General features: G+C 50.4%; 1 protein-coding gene across 1 annotated transcript in view; it reads right to left on the reverse strand.

Annotated features, from left to right (window-relative positions):
* Positions 1–1,277: 1,277 nt before the first annotated feature.
* fstl4 (follistatin-like 4) overlaps positions 1,278–17,925 on the reverse strand; it is a 92,825-nt gene continuing 76,177 nt past the window's right edge. The window contains exons 7-16 of the mRNA XM_011611340.2: positions 16,601–16,767; positions 14,618–14,738; positions 13,524–13,685; positions 11,237–11,371; positions 11,094–11,120; positions 10,171–10,289; positions 9,473–9,622; positions 6,548–6,655; positions 2,326–2,435; positions 1,278–2,144 (exon numbers count right to left, since the gene is read on the reverse strand). Of these exons, the coding sequence (XP_011609642.2) occupies positions 1,442–2,144; positions 2,326–2,435; positions 6,548–6,655; positions 9,473–9,622; positions 10,171–10,289; positions 11,094–11,120; positions 11,237–11,371; positions 13,524–13,685; positions 14,618–14,738; positions 16,601–16,767 (1,802 nt within the window). The 3' untranslated portion in view covers positions 1,278–1,441. The remainder of the gene's footprint in view (positions 2,145–2,325; positions 2,436–6,547; positions 6,656–9,472; positions 9,623–10,170; positions 10,290–11,093; positions 11,121–11,236; positions 11,372–13,523; positions 13,686–14,617; positions 14,739–16,600; positions 16,768–17,925) is intronic.

Consider the following 17,925-nt stretch of genomic DNA (forward strand, 5'->3'; position numbering starts at 1 on the left):
CGCAGAGCATTATTAGACGAGAGGGTTCTGGCAATAATGGCGCCGCGTCGCCTTTGTGAGAACTGTGGCGCTGCTAATGGAACATCAGTAGAATGATGATACATCAGGAGATGGTGCAGTTTAACCACAGAGATTAAAGAGTTGCTGGTGTTTGTTTTGGTTACTGCCCAACACATGTGGTGTGCAATTTATCAAATTAGACGTCATTATGTTTAATAATAGGAAAGAAAAGGAAAAAACAGCGTAGCGATTGGCATTCAATTAAGGATAATTACATGTATTGCTAGCATGTGAACACCTATGACTGAAAAGAGGCTACGAAGTGTTGATAAATCATTTTCTCTGTGTTACAGACCTCGAGGTAAACATAAATCATGTTGGAACGCTAACGCGCTGCATTGCGGGAGGACGCACAAATGCTCACAGCCAGTCGGGTAGCGGAGACGACGCCACTTTTGGCCTCGTCTTTCGGGTCACCGTGAAATCGGTGTCGTTACCCTGAGGGAATCTGCTGTGGAGGTGGCATTTTCAGGCTTCGCGGGTACAGAAGGAGAAAAAGAAAGACTATGAGATGACAGGGGACAGATTATCATTGCAAGAGACCACAAGATACACTGTACATGTCTGGTTAAGCTCCTAGAACATCAATTCTGGACGGCTAATGGACCAGTCGGGCTCTTTGGATAGACGATGTAAATAGAGCAGAACGTGTGCGTACGGCCGACCTCTGCCGGCGCGAGCAGAGTGAAAGCTCCGAGAGGGAGGATACAGTACAATACCATGACAAAGGCGAGGAAACAGGTGGGCTGGTAGCATTTAAAAGACTCAGACGACACAGACACTAAAGCCAGACAGGACAGTTAGTTGGTGGTGATTATATGCAGCACTGGTGAGAACAGAGTCGAGAAACCAAACCGGAAAGCTTTTTACTCTAAAAAAAGTGAGCATTGTGCATAGTTCATAGTTCATTAATAATCCCTCTGCAGGTACCTATTTGCTGTGATCACATGGAAGGAAGTGCATTAATGTACAATTCTGCTGAGTTAAGTGCACAATGATCACTGTTGCACTGAACGGCATCAACACTTTCTCCCAGTAGAAATATCACAAGAGGGTTTCTTTATGTTTTCTCAAAGACTCTATTTAGGCGTACTTTTGTTACAGGAATCCTTGAAGGGATCTCTTTCTACCTCCCTCTCCCTCCCTCTCCCCCTCTCTCTCCCCCTCTCCCTCCCTCTCTCTCTCCCTCCCTCTCTCTCTCCCTCCCTCTCTCCCTCCCTCCCTCCCTCCCTCTCTCATCCCGGGGTTGAGTCCACAACATGTGTTCACATTAATCTTAGATTTAGATAATTTGGCCTGATCTTTCTTCCTTTCTTTTGATTGAGGCCGGCCCCTAATTCTACACCTCTCTTTTTTTATTTCTGTATTTTTTTCCTCTCGTTCATACCTCCCCGACCCAAACAACTGTGTTGCCTCTCTTGATATCTGACACCTCGCAGTGCGGCGTTCTCTGTTTGCCGTTCAGGACGAAGAGTGACTCGGCTGATGGCGTTACTAGGTACTGTCCAAACAGCCCGCTGGTGACCACCACCCTGTTGGGGACCCCCCAAGGCCAGGCCTGTGGGGCCAGTGGCTCCTTGAGGCTCCGGAGAACCTCAACCCTGCCTGAAGATAAATCGGCGAACAGAAGGTCTGTGCTTGAGCCTGACGTCGCCACGACAACGTGCTGGTTGGACTCGACGAAGGACGGCTGGAAGGCCACGTCAGAGACGGCTAAAGGCTCATCCAGCTCCAGGTTCAGAGACAGTTCCCCCTGGAAAGATACAGTCTGTACTATCAGCTTGGCGCTCCCAGGGTCCGGCGTCACAACGTAACGGCCGTCGGGCGACACAAAAGGCCTCCCGGTGACATTTAGGTTTGGACCGATGACGGCGTCTGTGACGCTGTCGATGAGGAGCTGGGGCGGGGCCCTCAGGCGGCTCTTGCTCTGGCACTGGACAAAGTAGAAGCCGCTCAGATGGGTGTAAGCCATGCTGACGGGGATGCAGCTGTAGTTCTTCAGGCTGATGGTCTTGACTCGGTGGAAGGTCTCCAGGTCGATCTTGTGCACGGCGGGCTCATTTTTGAGGAAGACGAAGGCAAACCTGAAAGGACAAAGTTGAAAGGAAGGTTAATAGCCTTCCCTGATTTGGGCGGCTGATCTTTAGCACACGTCATTAGAATTCTCATTTGTTCTTTTCTCCTTCAGTTCAGACGGCCGTGACGAGCGAGCAATGAGGCCGCCTTTGTTTAAGAGGTCAGAGGTGAGCGCCAGCCTCGCTTTACCTCACATGAGTGATGATCAGGTTGGTGGGAGGGATGAAGAAGTCGGTGACCCTCTGGAAAGTTGTGCGGATGGCCCGATGCACTTCTCCCACGCTCGCTTGTGGAATCACCTGTGTAGAGAGCAGATATTACAGTTTAGCTCCCGTGGCCAACGGCGATTTGGGCAGCAAGTCCATTTTCTGTCTAGTTTTGGGTGAAAATGTCTGTTAAAAGTGAACCAAAAAAGATTTAGCAGCAGCAACAGTTAGCAGTTAAGGATGCAGAGCAGGACTGTATACTGTTTACACAGGTGGCGCACGCTGGAATCAGATGGCAGTCCTACTACGTTATTACGCGCTGCTTTTGCTACCTTCCCAAACATCCACTTGTTTACACTCTCGGGTTGCACACCCAGTCCATGTTGTGCTACAGTTCCCTCCGATCTCCAGCATTTACTGTGCTGAGCAGAGAAAGAAATTCATTGTACAGTAGAAACACGTTTCCCGCTGCCTACGCCCACAGATGCTGTGAGTCTGGGACTTGAACAATCTCTCTGGGAAAAATAGCAAGTTTCCGAGCAAGGACGCAAAGGTCACATGTTGGAGTGGCACCAGCTAAAGCAAGAGGAGAGGTTTGACAAAGAGAGATGGCTTTACGTTCAGACATGTACATCAATTGTCTTGTCCGTCAGTTCAACACACCCACACCCACACCCACACACACACACCAACACACACATGTATCAGTGCGGGCTTCATACATCACGTCAGCCTTTTGCTACAGGTGTTAAAGCAAAGGTGCTCGTGGGAAAATGAAATATGGGGTCGGCAATGCTAATCCCGTGACCTTTGAGCTGCGGCTGAATGCTACCAGCTTCTGCAATTGAAATCAAAGCTCGTCCGTCTCCGCTCCTAACAAGCAGGTGACGCGTCCATATATCTGGGAGCAGATAAACATGTGTTTATGACTCCAGCTGGTGACACATGGACCACTCTTAGTAATCTAATAAAGCATCTCATTCTCTGACGGCCGCTGTCCGAGAACGTCCGCGGGTCCTTCATCTCTCTGCGTGACATCATACGTGTAATGCAGAGGGAGGAGCGCACGTCCATCACGTCCATCACGTCCATCATGGCTGTCGGGGGACATTTGTGGAAAGTCAAATTCCGCCGTCTGTTGCGTCGCCCGGCACCAACTCAGCTTTATATTCCCAGTAAAACTTGGCTGGCTGAAGCAGGCTTCATGTTCACACACCAAGCGTGTGTTTACCGGAGAGCGGTTTTGTTTTTAAAAGGGAAGAAGCGAGCATGGAGTCTATTTTGATGTCTCCGCCTGCGCCACTCCGGCTGAGCCTGCCCTTGATGCCCAGCGGGGGAGGGCGGGCTCCACGGGCCCGTCTGAACAGCGTGGAAAAACTGAAAAATACTCCAAGACGCTGTGAAACACGCCGGTCTCTGTTCACGCTCTCCTTTCAACACACCTGACGGCTTCGAAACATGTGAGGAACCAGACGAGTCCTCTTTTAAAGAAGGTTCGTTAGTGGCAGAAGACAATAACAGAGGTAACGCAGCCTCGGGCGATTAATTGGGCTGCTGCTCTGGGCAACATGTGCTCTCATCTCAACGCGGCTGGGTTCAGCCTGGCGCCGTCCATCCCTGGAATTTCATCTAGACCCACTTTAGTTTCCCTCTCTGCTTTAATATCAGGGGAGGTGGGGGGGCTGGGCCGGTTCCTACCGGGGAGCTGTTGTTTTTCAGCAGCGTCCACACACAGCGCGGCCAAATGAAATGGGATTCTTCGCATGCCCCCGCGTGTTTCTGTCAATAAATCTCAGGAGGCGCTTTAATATAACCCCGCGTGTTACACGGTTGCTGAAAATGTGCTTTTTATAAACTGTCAGAATTACTCATCTGGTCGCTCCACAGGGAATATAAAGGATATTACAGATGCGCCGGCTGACTCCGTCTCCCTGGTTAACTCCGATCCTTAATGCAGCGACGTGGGGAATAAATACATTTTCTATATAATCAGCAGATCAGATGTAAATGTCACGTGTCGGTCCTTCCGGAGTTACTGGTCTAAATGAGGTTTTTCATTATTGGTGAGGCTGCAAACAATGATTTATGTCCAGGAAGCCGCCATAAACCCTGGCACATCCTTTGATATTAATATTTGAAACAAACAGAGAGAAAAAAAAGGAACATTTAATGCAAAAGAAAAAGCGGCGATAACAGCAGACGGAAAGGTTAAAGTAATAGAAGAAACCCCAGAAAACAAGAAAACAAAGTTATTAGCTGCATTATTAAACTAAATCCATCATTTGAGCTGTGACACGATGAGAAGACTAAGATATTCCACCCTCGTGTTCCGGAGGATAAAAAGCCTGAGAGTTAAGCGTCTGGTCGTCACGTAGGCCGAGGCTGGACTGACAGCCTGAAAGGCCACGTCTCCCTCCGCCCGCCTCAACCATCCATTTGTCTCCTCTAATGAATCGACAATCGCGCTCGCTCCCGTGTTTACACTGAGATATTGAGCCATCCGCCAAACTTTGGCTGCTTTAAAATGCAGCACACACCGGGCTGGAAAGATAACCACACTCAGACCCGCGTGTGATCCGCCTGTGCGACGGGCTGCTGTGGGACAGGTCAATAGCTTTCAGTTCGGATGATAATGACATTATCAGGCCGTTTATCGGTGGCGTGCTCCACCGTGGACGCCAATCTATTACGTGCCTCCCAGTTATAGCATTCTTGAGCGATTTGTGTCGTGTTTTCTAATTATTCGTGACCCCCGGATGAGCTCAGAAACCCAAAACCACCGTCTGAGTTCAGGCCGCAGCCGTTAAAACAGCGACGGCGTGTTGGAGACATTATGCAAAACAGCTTCTTCTACTCTTACTGCGTCGGAATATTGGAAAGAAAAAGCGTCGGCTGTCAGGGAATTTTCCACTTCATTTGAAACAATAACCTTCAGACGACGTTATGAACAGCCTTGACATAAACACCGCTGGTGTGTAGGTCGGCAAGTACACACAAATGACTTTTGGGACGCAGAAATACGTCGCCGTTGCCACGCAGATCACAGATCAGCAGAAAGCTGTTTAAAACCCACAAAAGGGTTGTTGTCTTTTTACTGCTTATAGCTGCGACTCCAAATAAAATATTCACAAAAACGACCGCCCCGCAGTTTATGCCTCCACACTAAAAGGCACTAGGTGAGTTGGACGTATATCATCTAGATTAGCAACTTTCCGCCTTCAGTGGACATTTATGGTAACGCTAGAGTATAAACGTGGAGGGCCGCTGTTTATCTCGGTAGCTACCACATTATTTAAAGCAAAAAGGTTGCTTTACTAGTTGCTTTCCTTTGTTTCTATGCTGCCAAATTTGCAGCACACACTTGGAAGTAGGTCCTCTTCACCACTGCTGCAGCTCTGCCTGGAGTTGAAATGCATTGTGGGATGCCTAGCTGTCCCAAGACCGGTCCCGCGTTAAATCCGATGCTTGATGAAACAGATGGAACACGTACACGTCCCGAGCTTCCAGGGAGGACTTAGAATTGAAACAGCAGTTTCACGCTGAGACTCGGCTTCTGACTCATCCGTTTGGTCCCAGCTGAAGTCGCACAGACAAATGGAGTCAGTGAACTCCACGGATCCTCTAAACAATCACGAATTTGTGTCTATAATTCCGTCGCAGTCCCTGTAATGAAGAGCGGCTTTAAATCCCTTGCTGGGAACCAAGAACGTGTTTGTGTTCCATCAGGAACCCTCGGCGGCGGCGCTCCTGGAGGCCTCCTCCACGCTGCTCCCGCGGGCTTCAGCTCCGCTCCCGTTCCCCTCCGTCTCCTCGACCCTATGCTCTCCTCTGAGGAGGATTAAAACCAACTGCACCTGTGATCATTTCTCATTTGTGAAGCGTGGAAGACCGGCGGTCCGAAGGGACGCTCGCCACACCAGTGAATTGCTGCTTTGATGGTTTGGTGAATGCTCTTAAACACATTTCAAGTGTCGACCCCCAAATACAATGAAGAGCTCGTTCCATTATTTATCATTTAGCTTCTACAGATTTATACCTTCACAGGAAGATAAAGACTCAGAGGTAAAACACAGTAAGTCTGTGTGTGGAGAAAAAATAAGATAAAGTTTAAAAAAAGCCCTTGGCTGGCCTGGAGTTTCTGTAAATATGTAAATTAGACATAATCCGCCCTGACTAGAGTGAAGAATCACAGAAAACACACTCACTTGCAGGGTTGGATGTGTTCTGTCCATATCGCCCCACGTCATCACCCACACCTGGTCATGTGACTTATCGTACAGCATCTTCACTGGGAACGGGTCCGTTGCCACGGCCTACAAAATGGGAGGAAGGTCGAGGTCAGAGTTCACCAAAAATAATCCCGATGAACAGTCGGGGACACAAGCTGGAGGGTCGATATTTTCTTCCTTGCGTGTGTATCCGGCTAGCGAGCCCTTTTAGCGTGACCTTTACTGGCTGGCCAGGAGAACGAGAGCGGAACGTGAACACAGCTCTGGATCTCAACTGAAGGCAAGTGAATAAGAGAAGAGTCCAGTTTTCTGTTCAGATCAGACCTCTTGTCTCCGATACCCCTAGCGGTAGTCTAAAAAAGCTCGCAGCCTCACCTCCTACCACCTTTATTAGTTGGATTTACGCAAAAATAAATGCTCAAATAAATACACAAATAAGTGTTTTCTTTTTCTAGAATGAGTTCCACTAATACATTGAAATCATTCCCAACCCTGGTTTCCTGTTGTTGTGGGAGAATGTTGCAAGGCTTCCTTCACCTGTATTTCCCTTCCCCGGTTACGCAAGAAACGGGCATGTCAAGTTGAAATAAACTCCAGCGTGAAGGGCTTTCAGAAATAAGCCGTCTTGCGCGTCAGCGGGGTTACGCCGGGAGCGCTCGGCACGTGCAGCCGTTGCCGGCGGAGACCGAGGATATCTGACACGGAAGAACGGAACAAAGGCCGGCGTGCAGAGATGAAAAAGAATCCAAAAGAACTGACTGCGCTCAACCTCAGGTCTGCCGTAAAGAATAACACAATCCATTACCCTGCTCCTGAGTAGGGGGGCAGGGGCGGGGGGTGGGGGGGCCCCCTCAGCAGCGGAGCGAGACCACAGCGCTCTAGGCTCAATAATGGGAGGTCCGGACCTCCTCTCCTCACTGGTCAGCCAAGTGCCAACTCAGCATGTGTCTGCTGTACACCACCCCGCCTTAGCATGCGTTTAGCTTCCTACATGACGTAGCTGGGGGGGGGGGGGGGGGTCAGGCTGTAGTGCAGCCATGGGAGATGGATTATATGTGGCCACTATAGGAAGGAGAAAACATCTTCACCAGTATGGCAGACACGCTGAGAGCTAATACCCCGGCCCTGAACCTGAACCTCTCACAAAGGAGAAAGCAGCTTCGTTTCTGGGCCGCCGCTGAACGCCATCTGTGACAGACGCCATCTGTGACAGACGCCATCGTGACAGACGATATCGGCCGCTGCTAATTGATGCCGTCAAGGCTTCCTTCAACTTTTTGGCTGTTTCACGACTGATGAGGGCGGCCGCACTGGAGCACGACAACAAAGATACAATAACAACAATAAATTTCACATTGCCAATTTCATCCTCCAGCAAACCTGGAATTCTCTTTACTCAAGCGCACGTGTGGAAAAAGCGCCATGGAAATTTGATGGCGTGCTCGCTGCCATTGTGACCAGAGGCATGTGTCATGTGGCCGTCTCTCTAATTAGCGGATGTGCAGTTTGTTTTCAAGCCCGGCAGGTTAGTCGAAAATGGGGCTGGCGCGTTACGTTCAAGGTTAGATCTTTTCGCTGGGAAATATCACAAACGAGCAATTTTCCATGTGCGTACCGGCGCGGGCAAAGCTCCAAAGCCTTTATTAGTGTACATGTTCACGGCCATCGTTCGGTGTCTGCAGAACAAAGACTTTTCACCCAGAACAACAGTCTTTTTCTGATTTAAGCTTTGTTGAGGTTCTCCCTTTGGACCCGTTAGAGGTTTCAGTTCATGATGTGTCTTTTTCTGTTGGAAACGACGGTCTGGAAGCAGGACATACAGTAGTTTAACGATTGACCCCTTATCCGGCAACATTCCCAGGATTTTGTATTAGCAGGAATCTTTTTACCTGGATAAAACAAATGAATCCCTATAATTGTAGGAATCACTCAAATCAGAGTGAATGTTGCTTAAAATGTCCTTATTCGTAAACTTGTAAACACGTAATCGTGCAAATGTCCTGTCATGTGACTGTCACATGACTCTGTCATAGTTAAGGTTGGTCCTGGATTCCTCATGGATCAACGTGATCATCAAGAATATTTTCACTGCAGCTTCATTAGCTTAAAGAACAAACTGCACCTTTTGGAACCAAGAAAGAGGAAGCGTTGGCCTCCTTTTGTAAACAATCGTGAACTCGGTGTGTCGCTAGCTAAATGGCCTGCGAACCAAAATATGGACGCCTGCTGCAGGTAGCGCGGCTTTCATTTGCAGTTGCTTTGAACCTCGGTGTAACAGGTTTATAATTGTCACACGCTCGCGCCGCTGCTGGCTCAAATTGCCATCTCCTGGTTTCTCCCTCAACTCAGACTTCCACTTATCTCCCCTCTCCGCTCCTGCCTCTGTCTCCTTGAGTTAAGCCTATTTCTGCTCATCCGCTCCCCGAGTATAAATGATGTTGACCCTGGGAAGAGCCCCTGAGGGATTCACTCTCTAAACAGCCTTTACAGCTAAGATGAATGGCGCGCTAGCCCGCACCCAACCAGGCACCGTATTGTTCCCAGTGCTTGAGTGTGTGTTTGATTTATTTCCCCTTGCATGTGGTCTTCTTATATCAGCAGTTTAATAGCTGGCAAGTTGAGCCGAATACCACTCATGACGGCGACGCCGTCGGGCTTTTGGAATTGGTGACGTGTTTTGCGGCGACACTTTGAGACGTCAGTTTCCTGCAGCCTTTGCATGAAGAACCTCATGTTCAATATCACGCCGTGCTGCCATAAGGACGTCAGGAAACACGTCAGTGGAAAAATGCCGTAACGACTTTACTATGCAAAGATCCGATTGAGAACTTTGGGATAATATGTGGATAAAGGCTTCGATTTCACTGGTTTTCTGGCGTTCTCCTGCTTGGCTCCACCCACCTGCACCACCTTCTGCGCCTGGATGTCGACCACCAGCAGTCGGCTGAGGAGGGGCTGTGTCACGTAGATGTACTTGTCCCTGACGTTGACGGCCGAGGACCAGACGCAGCGCTGAGGCGACACTCCTTCGCCTTTGGGGCACATCTCATCCTGGGAGGGGAGGCAGGGAGCAGAGGGGATGATGGGAGATTGAATCGACTTTTATGAGCGGGATTCGGTCGTAGTGGTGTCTAGCTAACTTCAGAATTTAGGAGCACCGTTTTGCTTCTACGGGAGCTCTAACAGATTGATTTTGCTTACAGGGACGGGGTCGACTGGCGGGTTCCTAAAGTTCCCAGCTTGTCTTCACCCCAGCTAAGCAGAGAAAGTGCTGTTTACAGCAGGAACTGGCTAACACATCGCTTATTGGGTTTGTATTGATCTCTAATAGCATTACGGGCTCCTGTAAAACCACATCTCTGAAAAGAACAGGGAACTTTCACCGTCCAAAGCCTATTGCTTTGGGAACACGGTGGATTAAAAGCCCTGGGGTCCATGTTATAGACTCCTTTGACTAATGGACACAAATAATCCCTTTACCTTCAGTAAACCGATGTCCTCTCTCCCATGGACAACAGGAAGGGAGCAAAAGGAACCACAGCCTCCAAGTTTGTGGCAGTAGAGACAGAAACCAACCGCGCAAGCAGCAAAGCACTTACATAAGTAGCGACGATCCTCTCTGTCCGCTTCATGTGTCTGCGGATCTCACACTCGCTCGGCTGCAGGACGGTGATGCCTTCATCGGAGAACACGTAGAACATGTTCCCCACGCTCAGCCCTGGAGGAGAACACGGCACCCTGTTGAAAACTGCCACCTTTCTTCCCTTCCTTTTGTGGCGGACGCAGCAAGACGTCCTGTTTGTATGCTATACTCATTAGCGAGAACTTGTAGTGCATGCTTCGTTTTTTACAGCGCTAACATGTCCCCTGTCAGCCCGAAACGTACCGTAGCGGGACGTTAAAGAGCCTTAATAAAGCTTCTTGAGGGGAAATAGAGTATTGTGAGAATAATGTGTAGAACAACCGTGTAGAGAGAAACCACGATTACGATGTACTTGTTAGCCAACCGCTACATTAATTTTGTGGAGGAGCGTGGTGGGACTGAGCGCTAAACGGCTCAAACCACACTGGGGGAAGAAAAGGCAAAAATATACATCAAAACCCCGAGACGTCCCCCGAAAATAAACACTGGCGCTGGTGCAAAATCAACTTGATAAATGCTCGTGCATGGTTCAATACAAATGCTTCCGCCGGAGGCTAACACTCAGTGGCCTCTGCTGGTACTGCGGTCAGCTTGACGCGGCGCTGATAGATGGTATTTACCATTCTAAAAAATGGGTTTTCCCATGCAAAACGATGCTGCTGGCAGCCCCACCAATGTGGTGAAACGATTAAGGAGCATCTGTTTACAGCTTCGCTTCTGGTAGCTACGACTCTGCCGACCAGCAGCGGAGCGAAACGGTTGGAGACAGAGAAGACTTGAAAGATTTAGTGGGATTTGTTGCTGGAGGGGAAATGACTTTGGGGTTCTTCTGGACAGTACGATGATCATCATGCACTCTGACGGCTGCTGCTGCCTTACCTTCTTCTCTCCACAGAATGTTTGCAACTGTATGGAGACAGAGGTGAAGGGGGGGGGGGGGTAGATAATTAGGCAAGTTCCTCTACAGTTGGAGCACCATCCTAAAGTATTTATCAGGTTAGACATAGACGAAGGAGACTTACGGGTCTTCTTGGCCGAGTCCTCCACGAAGAGCGAGGAGATGTCTTCGTCCACCCCCACCTCGTTCTTGGCGATGCAGGTGTAGGCTCCGGTGTCCTCGTACCTGACGCTGCCGATCAGCAGCTCAGTGCCGTTCGCTACAAGGAAACGGCGCTAACATTAGCACAGGGAAGACACCTAGCAACGCGGCTGCTGCCTGCAAATACACTTTACACGCAAAGGCGAGGGGTCACGGAGGAACGCGCTGGCTTTGATCTGAGGCGGGGCATCCAAGCTTTGATGCACAGCTGGTCTGATTATTCCCGTGAGATATGGGAGCCATGGCTGAGTGCTGCTCCTATGGGTCCTGCTATATAAGATCAAGTTCTCTCTACTCAGGTACCTGCTGAGAATATATGAAACCACACCTGCACCTGCAGGAAGTCGGACTCGTGGAGCCACTAATTCATGCCGACCGGGCAGTCATTTAACGAGGCGTCGGTGAAGTTGACGCAAAGCGTTTCACATTAGTGAAATGTCTCTGCCGTTTTGATTAGAATTCCCTTTTATCTGGGGAAGACAAGTGCACCAGCCTTTGATGTGAAGGCTGCCTCGGAGCAGACCGGCACAGAATGACGCGGCGTTCCGGACCGCTCCCGATTCACGATTGGCCTGTGATCCGTGCTGAAAGCCACAAAACCACCATTTACTTACATTGCAAGCTTGTAATAGTTTGTGGTGGCGGTGTGTTTGCGAGCTGAGGTCATCAGATGCCCATTTATAACCACCAATCGCCGAATGATCATTAGCTTTGGGTAGCATCTGATACCTTTGTTACCTGTGGACGACGCACACTGAAGATGCTAATGCTAATACATGTTAAGATGCAGAACATGTAATTCAGGCTTTTCATGTCAAGGAACAGCAGCCTGCTGTCTCCATTTTAAAGCTCAAAATATTATTTCATGAGGCTGAAAACCTGGCCGAATCTGTCTTTCTTTCATTGAAGTGCTTTTTTCCCCAGGTGGTTACTGAAGCTGCCTTCAGCTGATGCCTGTTTGCTCTCTTTTTCCTGCTCCCAGTTTTTGTCTACAGCAGGCAGAAAAGCATCTGTGCCGGCCACAGAGAGAAAGAGGGAAGAAAATAGAAAGAAAGAAGAAGGAAAGAAATGCTTCCAGTATATTTAGCCTCATTATCCATCTGCAGCGGAAAGTGCGGTGCTATCAGTTTTGCAACATTAAGCGGAATGTGAACAGAGACGGAGAGTTTACATTTATCCACTTCAGGATTCAGCTGCTACATACAGCTAATGGCAGCATTAGCCGCGCCGATTTAATAACACAATAGACTGATGAGCACTGACTAGCCAATATTATCATTTACATTAAAACCCCAACGTGTGAGCCAGAATTCTGTCCCGTAAGAGGCTGGCCGCGATAGCGCCTGCTCAGCTAGCATACGCGTCGCTTCCGCCGTCTCATAATTTCCCCAAAGCAAGCGAAAGACATTTAGCTCGCAGATTTATTTTGCTCATCTCCCCCAAAAGCGGCTCGCAGCCATCCATTAGCTCTGGCTAACGAGGGATGTGATTAATGACAACGAGAGAGGTAATGAAAAGCCGGCATCTGCCTCAGAGAGATTATCAATAACGCCACCTACCAGGCTCGCCGCGCGGCACCGCGCGACTTTACGGTGCAACGTGACCGAGCGCAAACTTATTAGACAACGATCATCAACGGCGGAGACGAGAGGTTTCAGCACCACGGACAGCGACGGCGAGGGCCCGCCATCTTTGTTGTCCGTCTATGTCGCTGCCTTTAATGGGAACCGGTTTTCTGCTTAGCTCCCACATTAGCCCGTGCACGTGAAGCCTGTGCACGTGAAGCCTGCTTACGTGTCAGTGAACCCTGCAGAACCTCCCGTGTTAGAACGTTGGCGGGCCGATAACACACTCTTACGACGTAATGACCCACACCAAGCCGATAAACTCTCCCGTAATGAGGAGCAGCCGTCCTCACATCTGCCCCCGGGCTCCCGCGGGTATTTACCGCACGTCTCCGTCTAGTCTGGGTAAACTAGCCGGCGTCTGACGGACAGAATATTTCTAATTTCATTTTTTAATCTCGGCTTTTTCTCGCCTCTGAAGGCCACTGAGGATGAAAGTGTATTTACACAGGAAGACAGCTGCTGCTCCCAGGAGAGAGGTTGGAATCCAAATAACGGAGAGCAGATGAAACATTACTATTGAACCTTTGTACAAAATGCATCTAGCCGCCCCCCTCCCCCGGCTTCTCCACACCCCCCCCTCACCTAGGAGGGACAGCTGTTTGGAGGATCTGGGCTGCAGCTCCAGGCCGTTCTTCAGCCACAGCAGTTTGGGGTTCGGGATGCCGTCGGCGTGGCAGTGCAGGCTGGCAGACACGCCGGGCTCCTGGGCCTGCGTTTCCGGGTAGACCAGGATCACCGGAGGGACTGGAGGAGGAGTGGGGGGGTGAAAACATAATTACACACAGTTTGATGGTGGACGGTACTTCCCGCGGGAGTGCAAAGCAAACACACACACGTGGTCTCACCTCAGCGTGGGATCTATTCACACATAACAAGGATCCAACAGCTCTGAGGCCTCCATGAATGAGGAGCCACATTTACCGAGAGGCGGAGCCCAAACGCGAGGTCACAGTTCACGAGGGTGTGAAGCTGAATGGAGCGACGGCATCGCTGAAGTGTTTCGGTATATTTGTACGGTATATTTGGTATATTTGTACTTAAACCCTGGATTTAGCGTCCTTAATACTGAGTATTGAGCCGGGTCGATGTGTTGCTTCACTCAGTCCTTTTACAGGCTGATGTTTTCCTCTTCTAGCCACGAAACATTGGCCTGATCTCTCCCTTCATCAGTCCATCTCTCATAAACACAACCACACTTCTTTTTTTCCCCAATTGAAACCTCAAAAGGCCCCCAGTGCTTCTCCTGATAGTGAGAACACGTTGGCTTTCTCTGCCGTCGCGTCTGCACGCTGAGACAAAAGCACAGAGACATAAAATCTGGACTCGCGCATTTCTGATTAATCACGCTTCAAACTTTGTGGCTGCTGTTCCCTTTGAGGGGTCCGAAGCCTCTTGTGTTAATGAAGACGAGGACGGCGGCGCTTTGATCAGCTCAGTCTGCCAAACCCAACGCCAGGCTATCTGTGGCGTGTAAATGCTGCAGACAGTTAGCATCTCACCTGGGTTTAACACACAGTAAGCTAATGTAATAGCACAGTCCCGGCACCAGGCTGCTTTAAATGTATTTATTCAACAAATACCCCTGAAAGAACTGAAGGTTTTCAAATTTTTCACTGTTGAACGGGAAAATGTGACTGTTGGGAGACGCTTGAAGGAAGAGAAAAGGCGCTACTGACCATTCACCTGCAGCACATGTGTCTGGCAGAGGTGCTCGTAGCCGTAGGCGTGGCAGCTGTAGTTGCCCATGTGGATGGTCGTCACCTTGGTGATGTACAGGGAGCCGTCGTCACCAAAGTCCTGCGACAGGAAGGAAGAGTCAGGAGGAGGCAAACGAGGGAAGCGGGAGGAAAAGAGGAGGGAGCGGCTGCGAGGGGAGGTGTGGAACAGCAGGGGGCGGCGGTGAGAGCGATGCCAGGAGGAAGAGGGGCCCATGAATCAGCGGCCCCCCCGTTGAGCTGTGGCAGACGTCGGGGAATTCGAGCCCCCACTCCTCTCCCATCATCCCACCTCCTGATAAATGGCGGGGGTTAAAAATATAAAGCCCATTAGGGTGATGAATGGAGCGGGGTGTTGCCGACGCGGCGCGGCAGTCACGGGGGGGGTTGCAGGGGGGGGATTAGGGCATCAAACAGTTTGCTGTCCCACAAGTGGTGGAGCAGATGACCTGAGGTGGGGGTGTCGTGAGGGGTATCACCCAAAATACGCAGCTTGAGAACTGACAGGTCAAATCAAGGTCAGAGGTCATCTGTATGTTTCTAAACTCTAAATCCTCTGATGAGGCCAAAGAACATCGCAGACTTCAAACCCAGCTGAAGTTAAAGTGGAGGAGGAGGAGAAGAGGAGAGGAGGAGGTGGAGAGGAGGAGGAGAGGGGGAGCGAGAGGAGGAGGAGAGGAGGAGGTGGAGAGGAGGATGAGGAGAGGGGGAGCGAGAGGAGGAGGAGAGGAGGAGCTGGTTCCTTTCCTTGCAGGCTAAAAGTGATGTTTTCCCCAAAAGGCAGGTGGAAAACAAAACCCAAACAGCAGCAACGCCTGGATCACTGTCACGTCGGTGTCACGCACGCCTGGTGACAGTTTTCAAGCAGCACCAAAGCATCTGTCGGCGGAGGAGAGGAAGTGGAGAGGAGCAAGAGGAGGAGGAGAGGAGGAGGAGAAGAGGTAGAGAGGCGGAGGAGCGAGAGAAGGAGGAGGAGAGGAGGAGGAGAAGAGGTAGAGAGGCGGAGGAGGAGGAGGAGAGGAGGAGCGAGAACGGCAGCGGCTGGAGCGGAGAGGAGGCGGAGATCACTGTTTTCCCAATAATCAACGCCGTGTCTCCACAGCCGTGAAGTCGTCCCGCTGAATCCCAGTTGGGAAGCACAGGCGTCTCCAGCCCTCAGTGGGGGGCCGCTGGAGCAGAAAGGGCGTTTTGACGTCTCATCTGGTGTTTTCTGACCACGTCAGCTCTGCGTTTGCACCCTAGTTGTTGTCAATGATTAAGAATCCGTGGAAAAGGCCTCAAAAGGATGAAAGAGGGAGGGAAAAGTCCCACATGTTCAATGACGTGGAACAACACACGCGTTTGCAAGGCAACGCAGAGGCACCAGCGTAGAGGGACCGTGGGCGGCTGAATTATTGAAGACGCTGTCACCGTTCTAATCTGCCTCCTCGCCCCCTTTCCACTCGCAGGCCGGAGAGAAGAAGGTCTGGAGAGTTCTGGAGCCGTCCTCCATCCCGGATCCCAAACTGGGCCTCCGCTCTCTCCTCTGCACACAACTATTTCATTAGGAAATCAATTTACAGCTGGTGGAGAACCTGGAGGACCCCCCCGGCCACCAGCGTCTCCTCCAGACTCCTCCTAGGAGCTCGGAAGATCAACGGGGTCGCTCATTACGACGCGATTAGCGGGATATGATCCCGCGGTGGGGGCGAAGCCGGAGCAGAGCTGAGCTCCTTCAGCACGATAACGACGCCTTCCTCTGAAGCTCCAAACATTTCCTCCTTATTTTCCTCCTCAGCACACAGAAAACGTCGGAAATAAAACGTCTAAAGAGCTTTAACTTCGCTCCTCATTGGAAATTCCATCGATCGGACCTGAAGAGCGTCTAAGAACTGAGCAGCATGGAGCGACTAAACACTTTCAACCTCGTTTCTGTTCATAACGTTCCTCAAAAGGATCACCCACGTTGATGTCCTCCAGGTCCAGGAAGTTGAGGATGATGCCGTTCCTCTTCCAGATGATCGGCGGGCGCAGCGTCCCCTGGATGGCGCAAGTGAGGACGGCGCTGAGACCCACCGTTACCGTGGAGACGCTGATCCGCTGGTCCTCCGCCAGGCTGAGCTGCACGACCTCTGTGGCGAGAAATGGAGGGAAAACTATGAGCGTGGCGCAGTTACCAGGCAAAAAAAAGGGAAAATGTTTTGAAGATGGAGATAAAGGATGTGAGAGGACGTCGCAAATCAAACGGATTGTGCTGACGCGGCGGAACTTCGGCCAAAGCTAATGCGTTTGTAAGCGTCCGTCCCATTACTGGCAGAGCGGCGAGGATAAACAGCCGTCTGGGACTGAAGGATGTCCTGCGTGAAGGAAGACGCGTCAGAGGACGCAGCCGGCCAAATAGCATTTTTCCCATTAGGGGAACCTGACGTCTTCTGAAACGGCCATCCAGTCCAATTCTCCTCCACGGCCGGGGGGGTTCTTCCTCGCCGCTTCTCCTCGGAGGAGGATCTGTTACAATCTGCTTTGCTCTGATTTCTCCCGGGATTAAACGGCGAAACTGCGGCCGCGGACCCAACAGGACATGAAACGATTGTGATAAATCACGCGGCTGCCTGAGCAGCATTAGCATGCTGGGGGGGTGAGGTGTAAATGTACAGTTCAGGCACGCCGCCGCTGATTTTATGGATGTCGGTGTGTGACCCCGGGTCAGTATTGACTGGAGGACAGGATATACTCGCTGCACTAAATAAAGACACGCAGACACCTGATGGAAATCTGAATGAGGCCGGCCGTGCGTGACTGAGCAAATGAAATGCAAAACACACACCTACACACACGCGCGCACACACACATGCACGCGCTGTCCTTCCCACCAGACATTTCAGTCATGAGCTGTGGTTAGGCTAATCATGATTACCCTGTCTAATAAATAATACATCCGCAGCAGGAAGGTCAGACACGGCGCGCGCTAACAGTATAAATATAAAGCTCTATTTTTTTTTTAAAGTTTCTGTTTCCGTCCGTTTAAACATTTTAGTTGAGATTTTTGGATTAGCTTCTTCCGACTGTAAGCAACCGTGTTTCCTGGTTTTTCAGCTTCTTTTGTGCAGGACAGCTGGGATGAATCTACATAACCGCTCAACATTCTACGTGAATTAGCGCTATCGTTAGCAGCGAAGCAGCTAATGAAGACTGTCTGCCAATAAACATTCGCTTAAGACCACTCGACGGTGTCAGAACAGGCTAAAGGTCGACAGCTAACAGACTTGTTTGTGATGAACTTGTGTCCA

This window comes from Takifugu rubripes, chromosome 15 (assembly GCF_901000725.2).
Source record: "Takifugu rubripes chromosome 15, fTakRub1.2, whole genome shotgun sequence".
Lineage (NCBI taxonomy): Eukaryota > Metazoa > Chordata > Actinopteri > Tetraodontiformes > Tetraodontidae > Takifugu > Takifugu rubripes.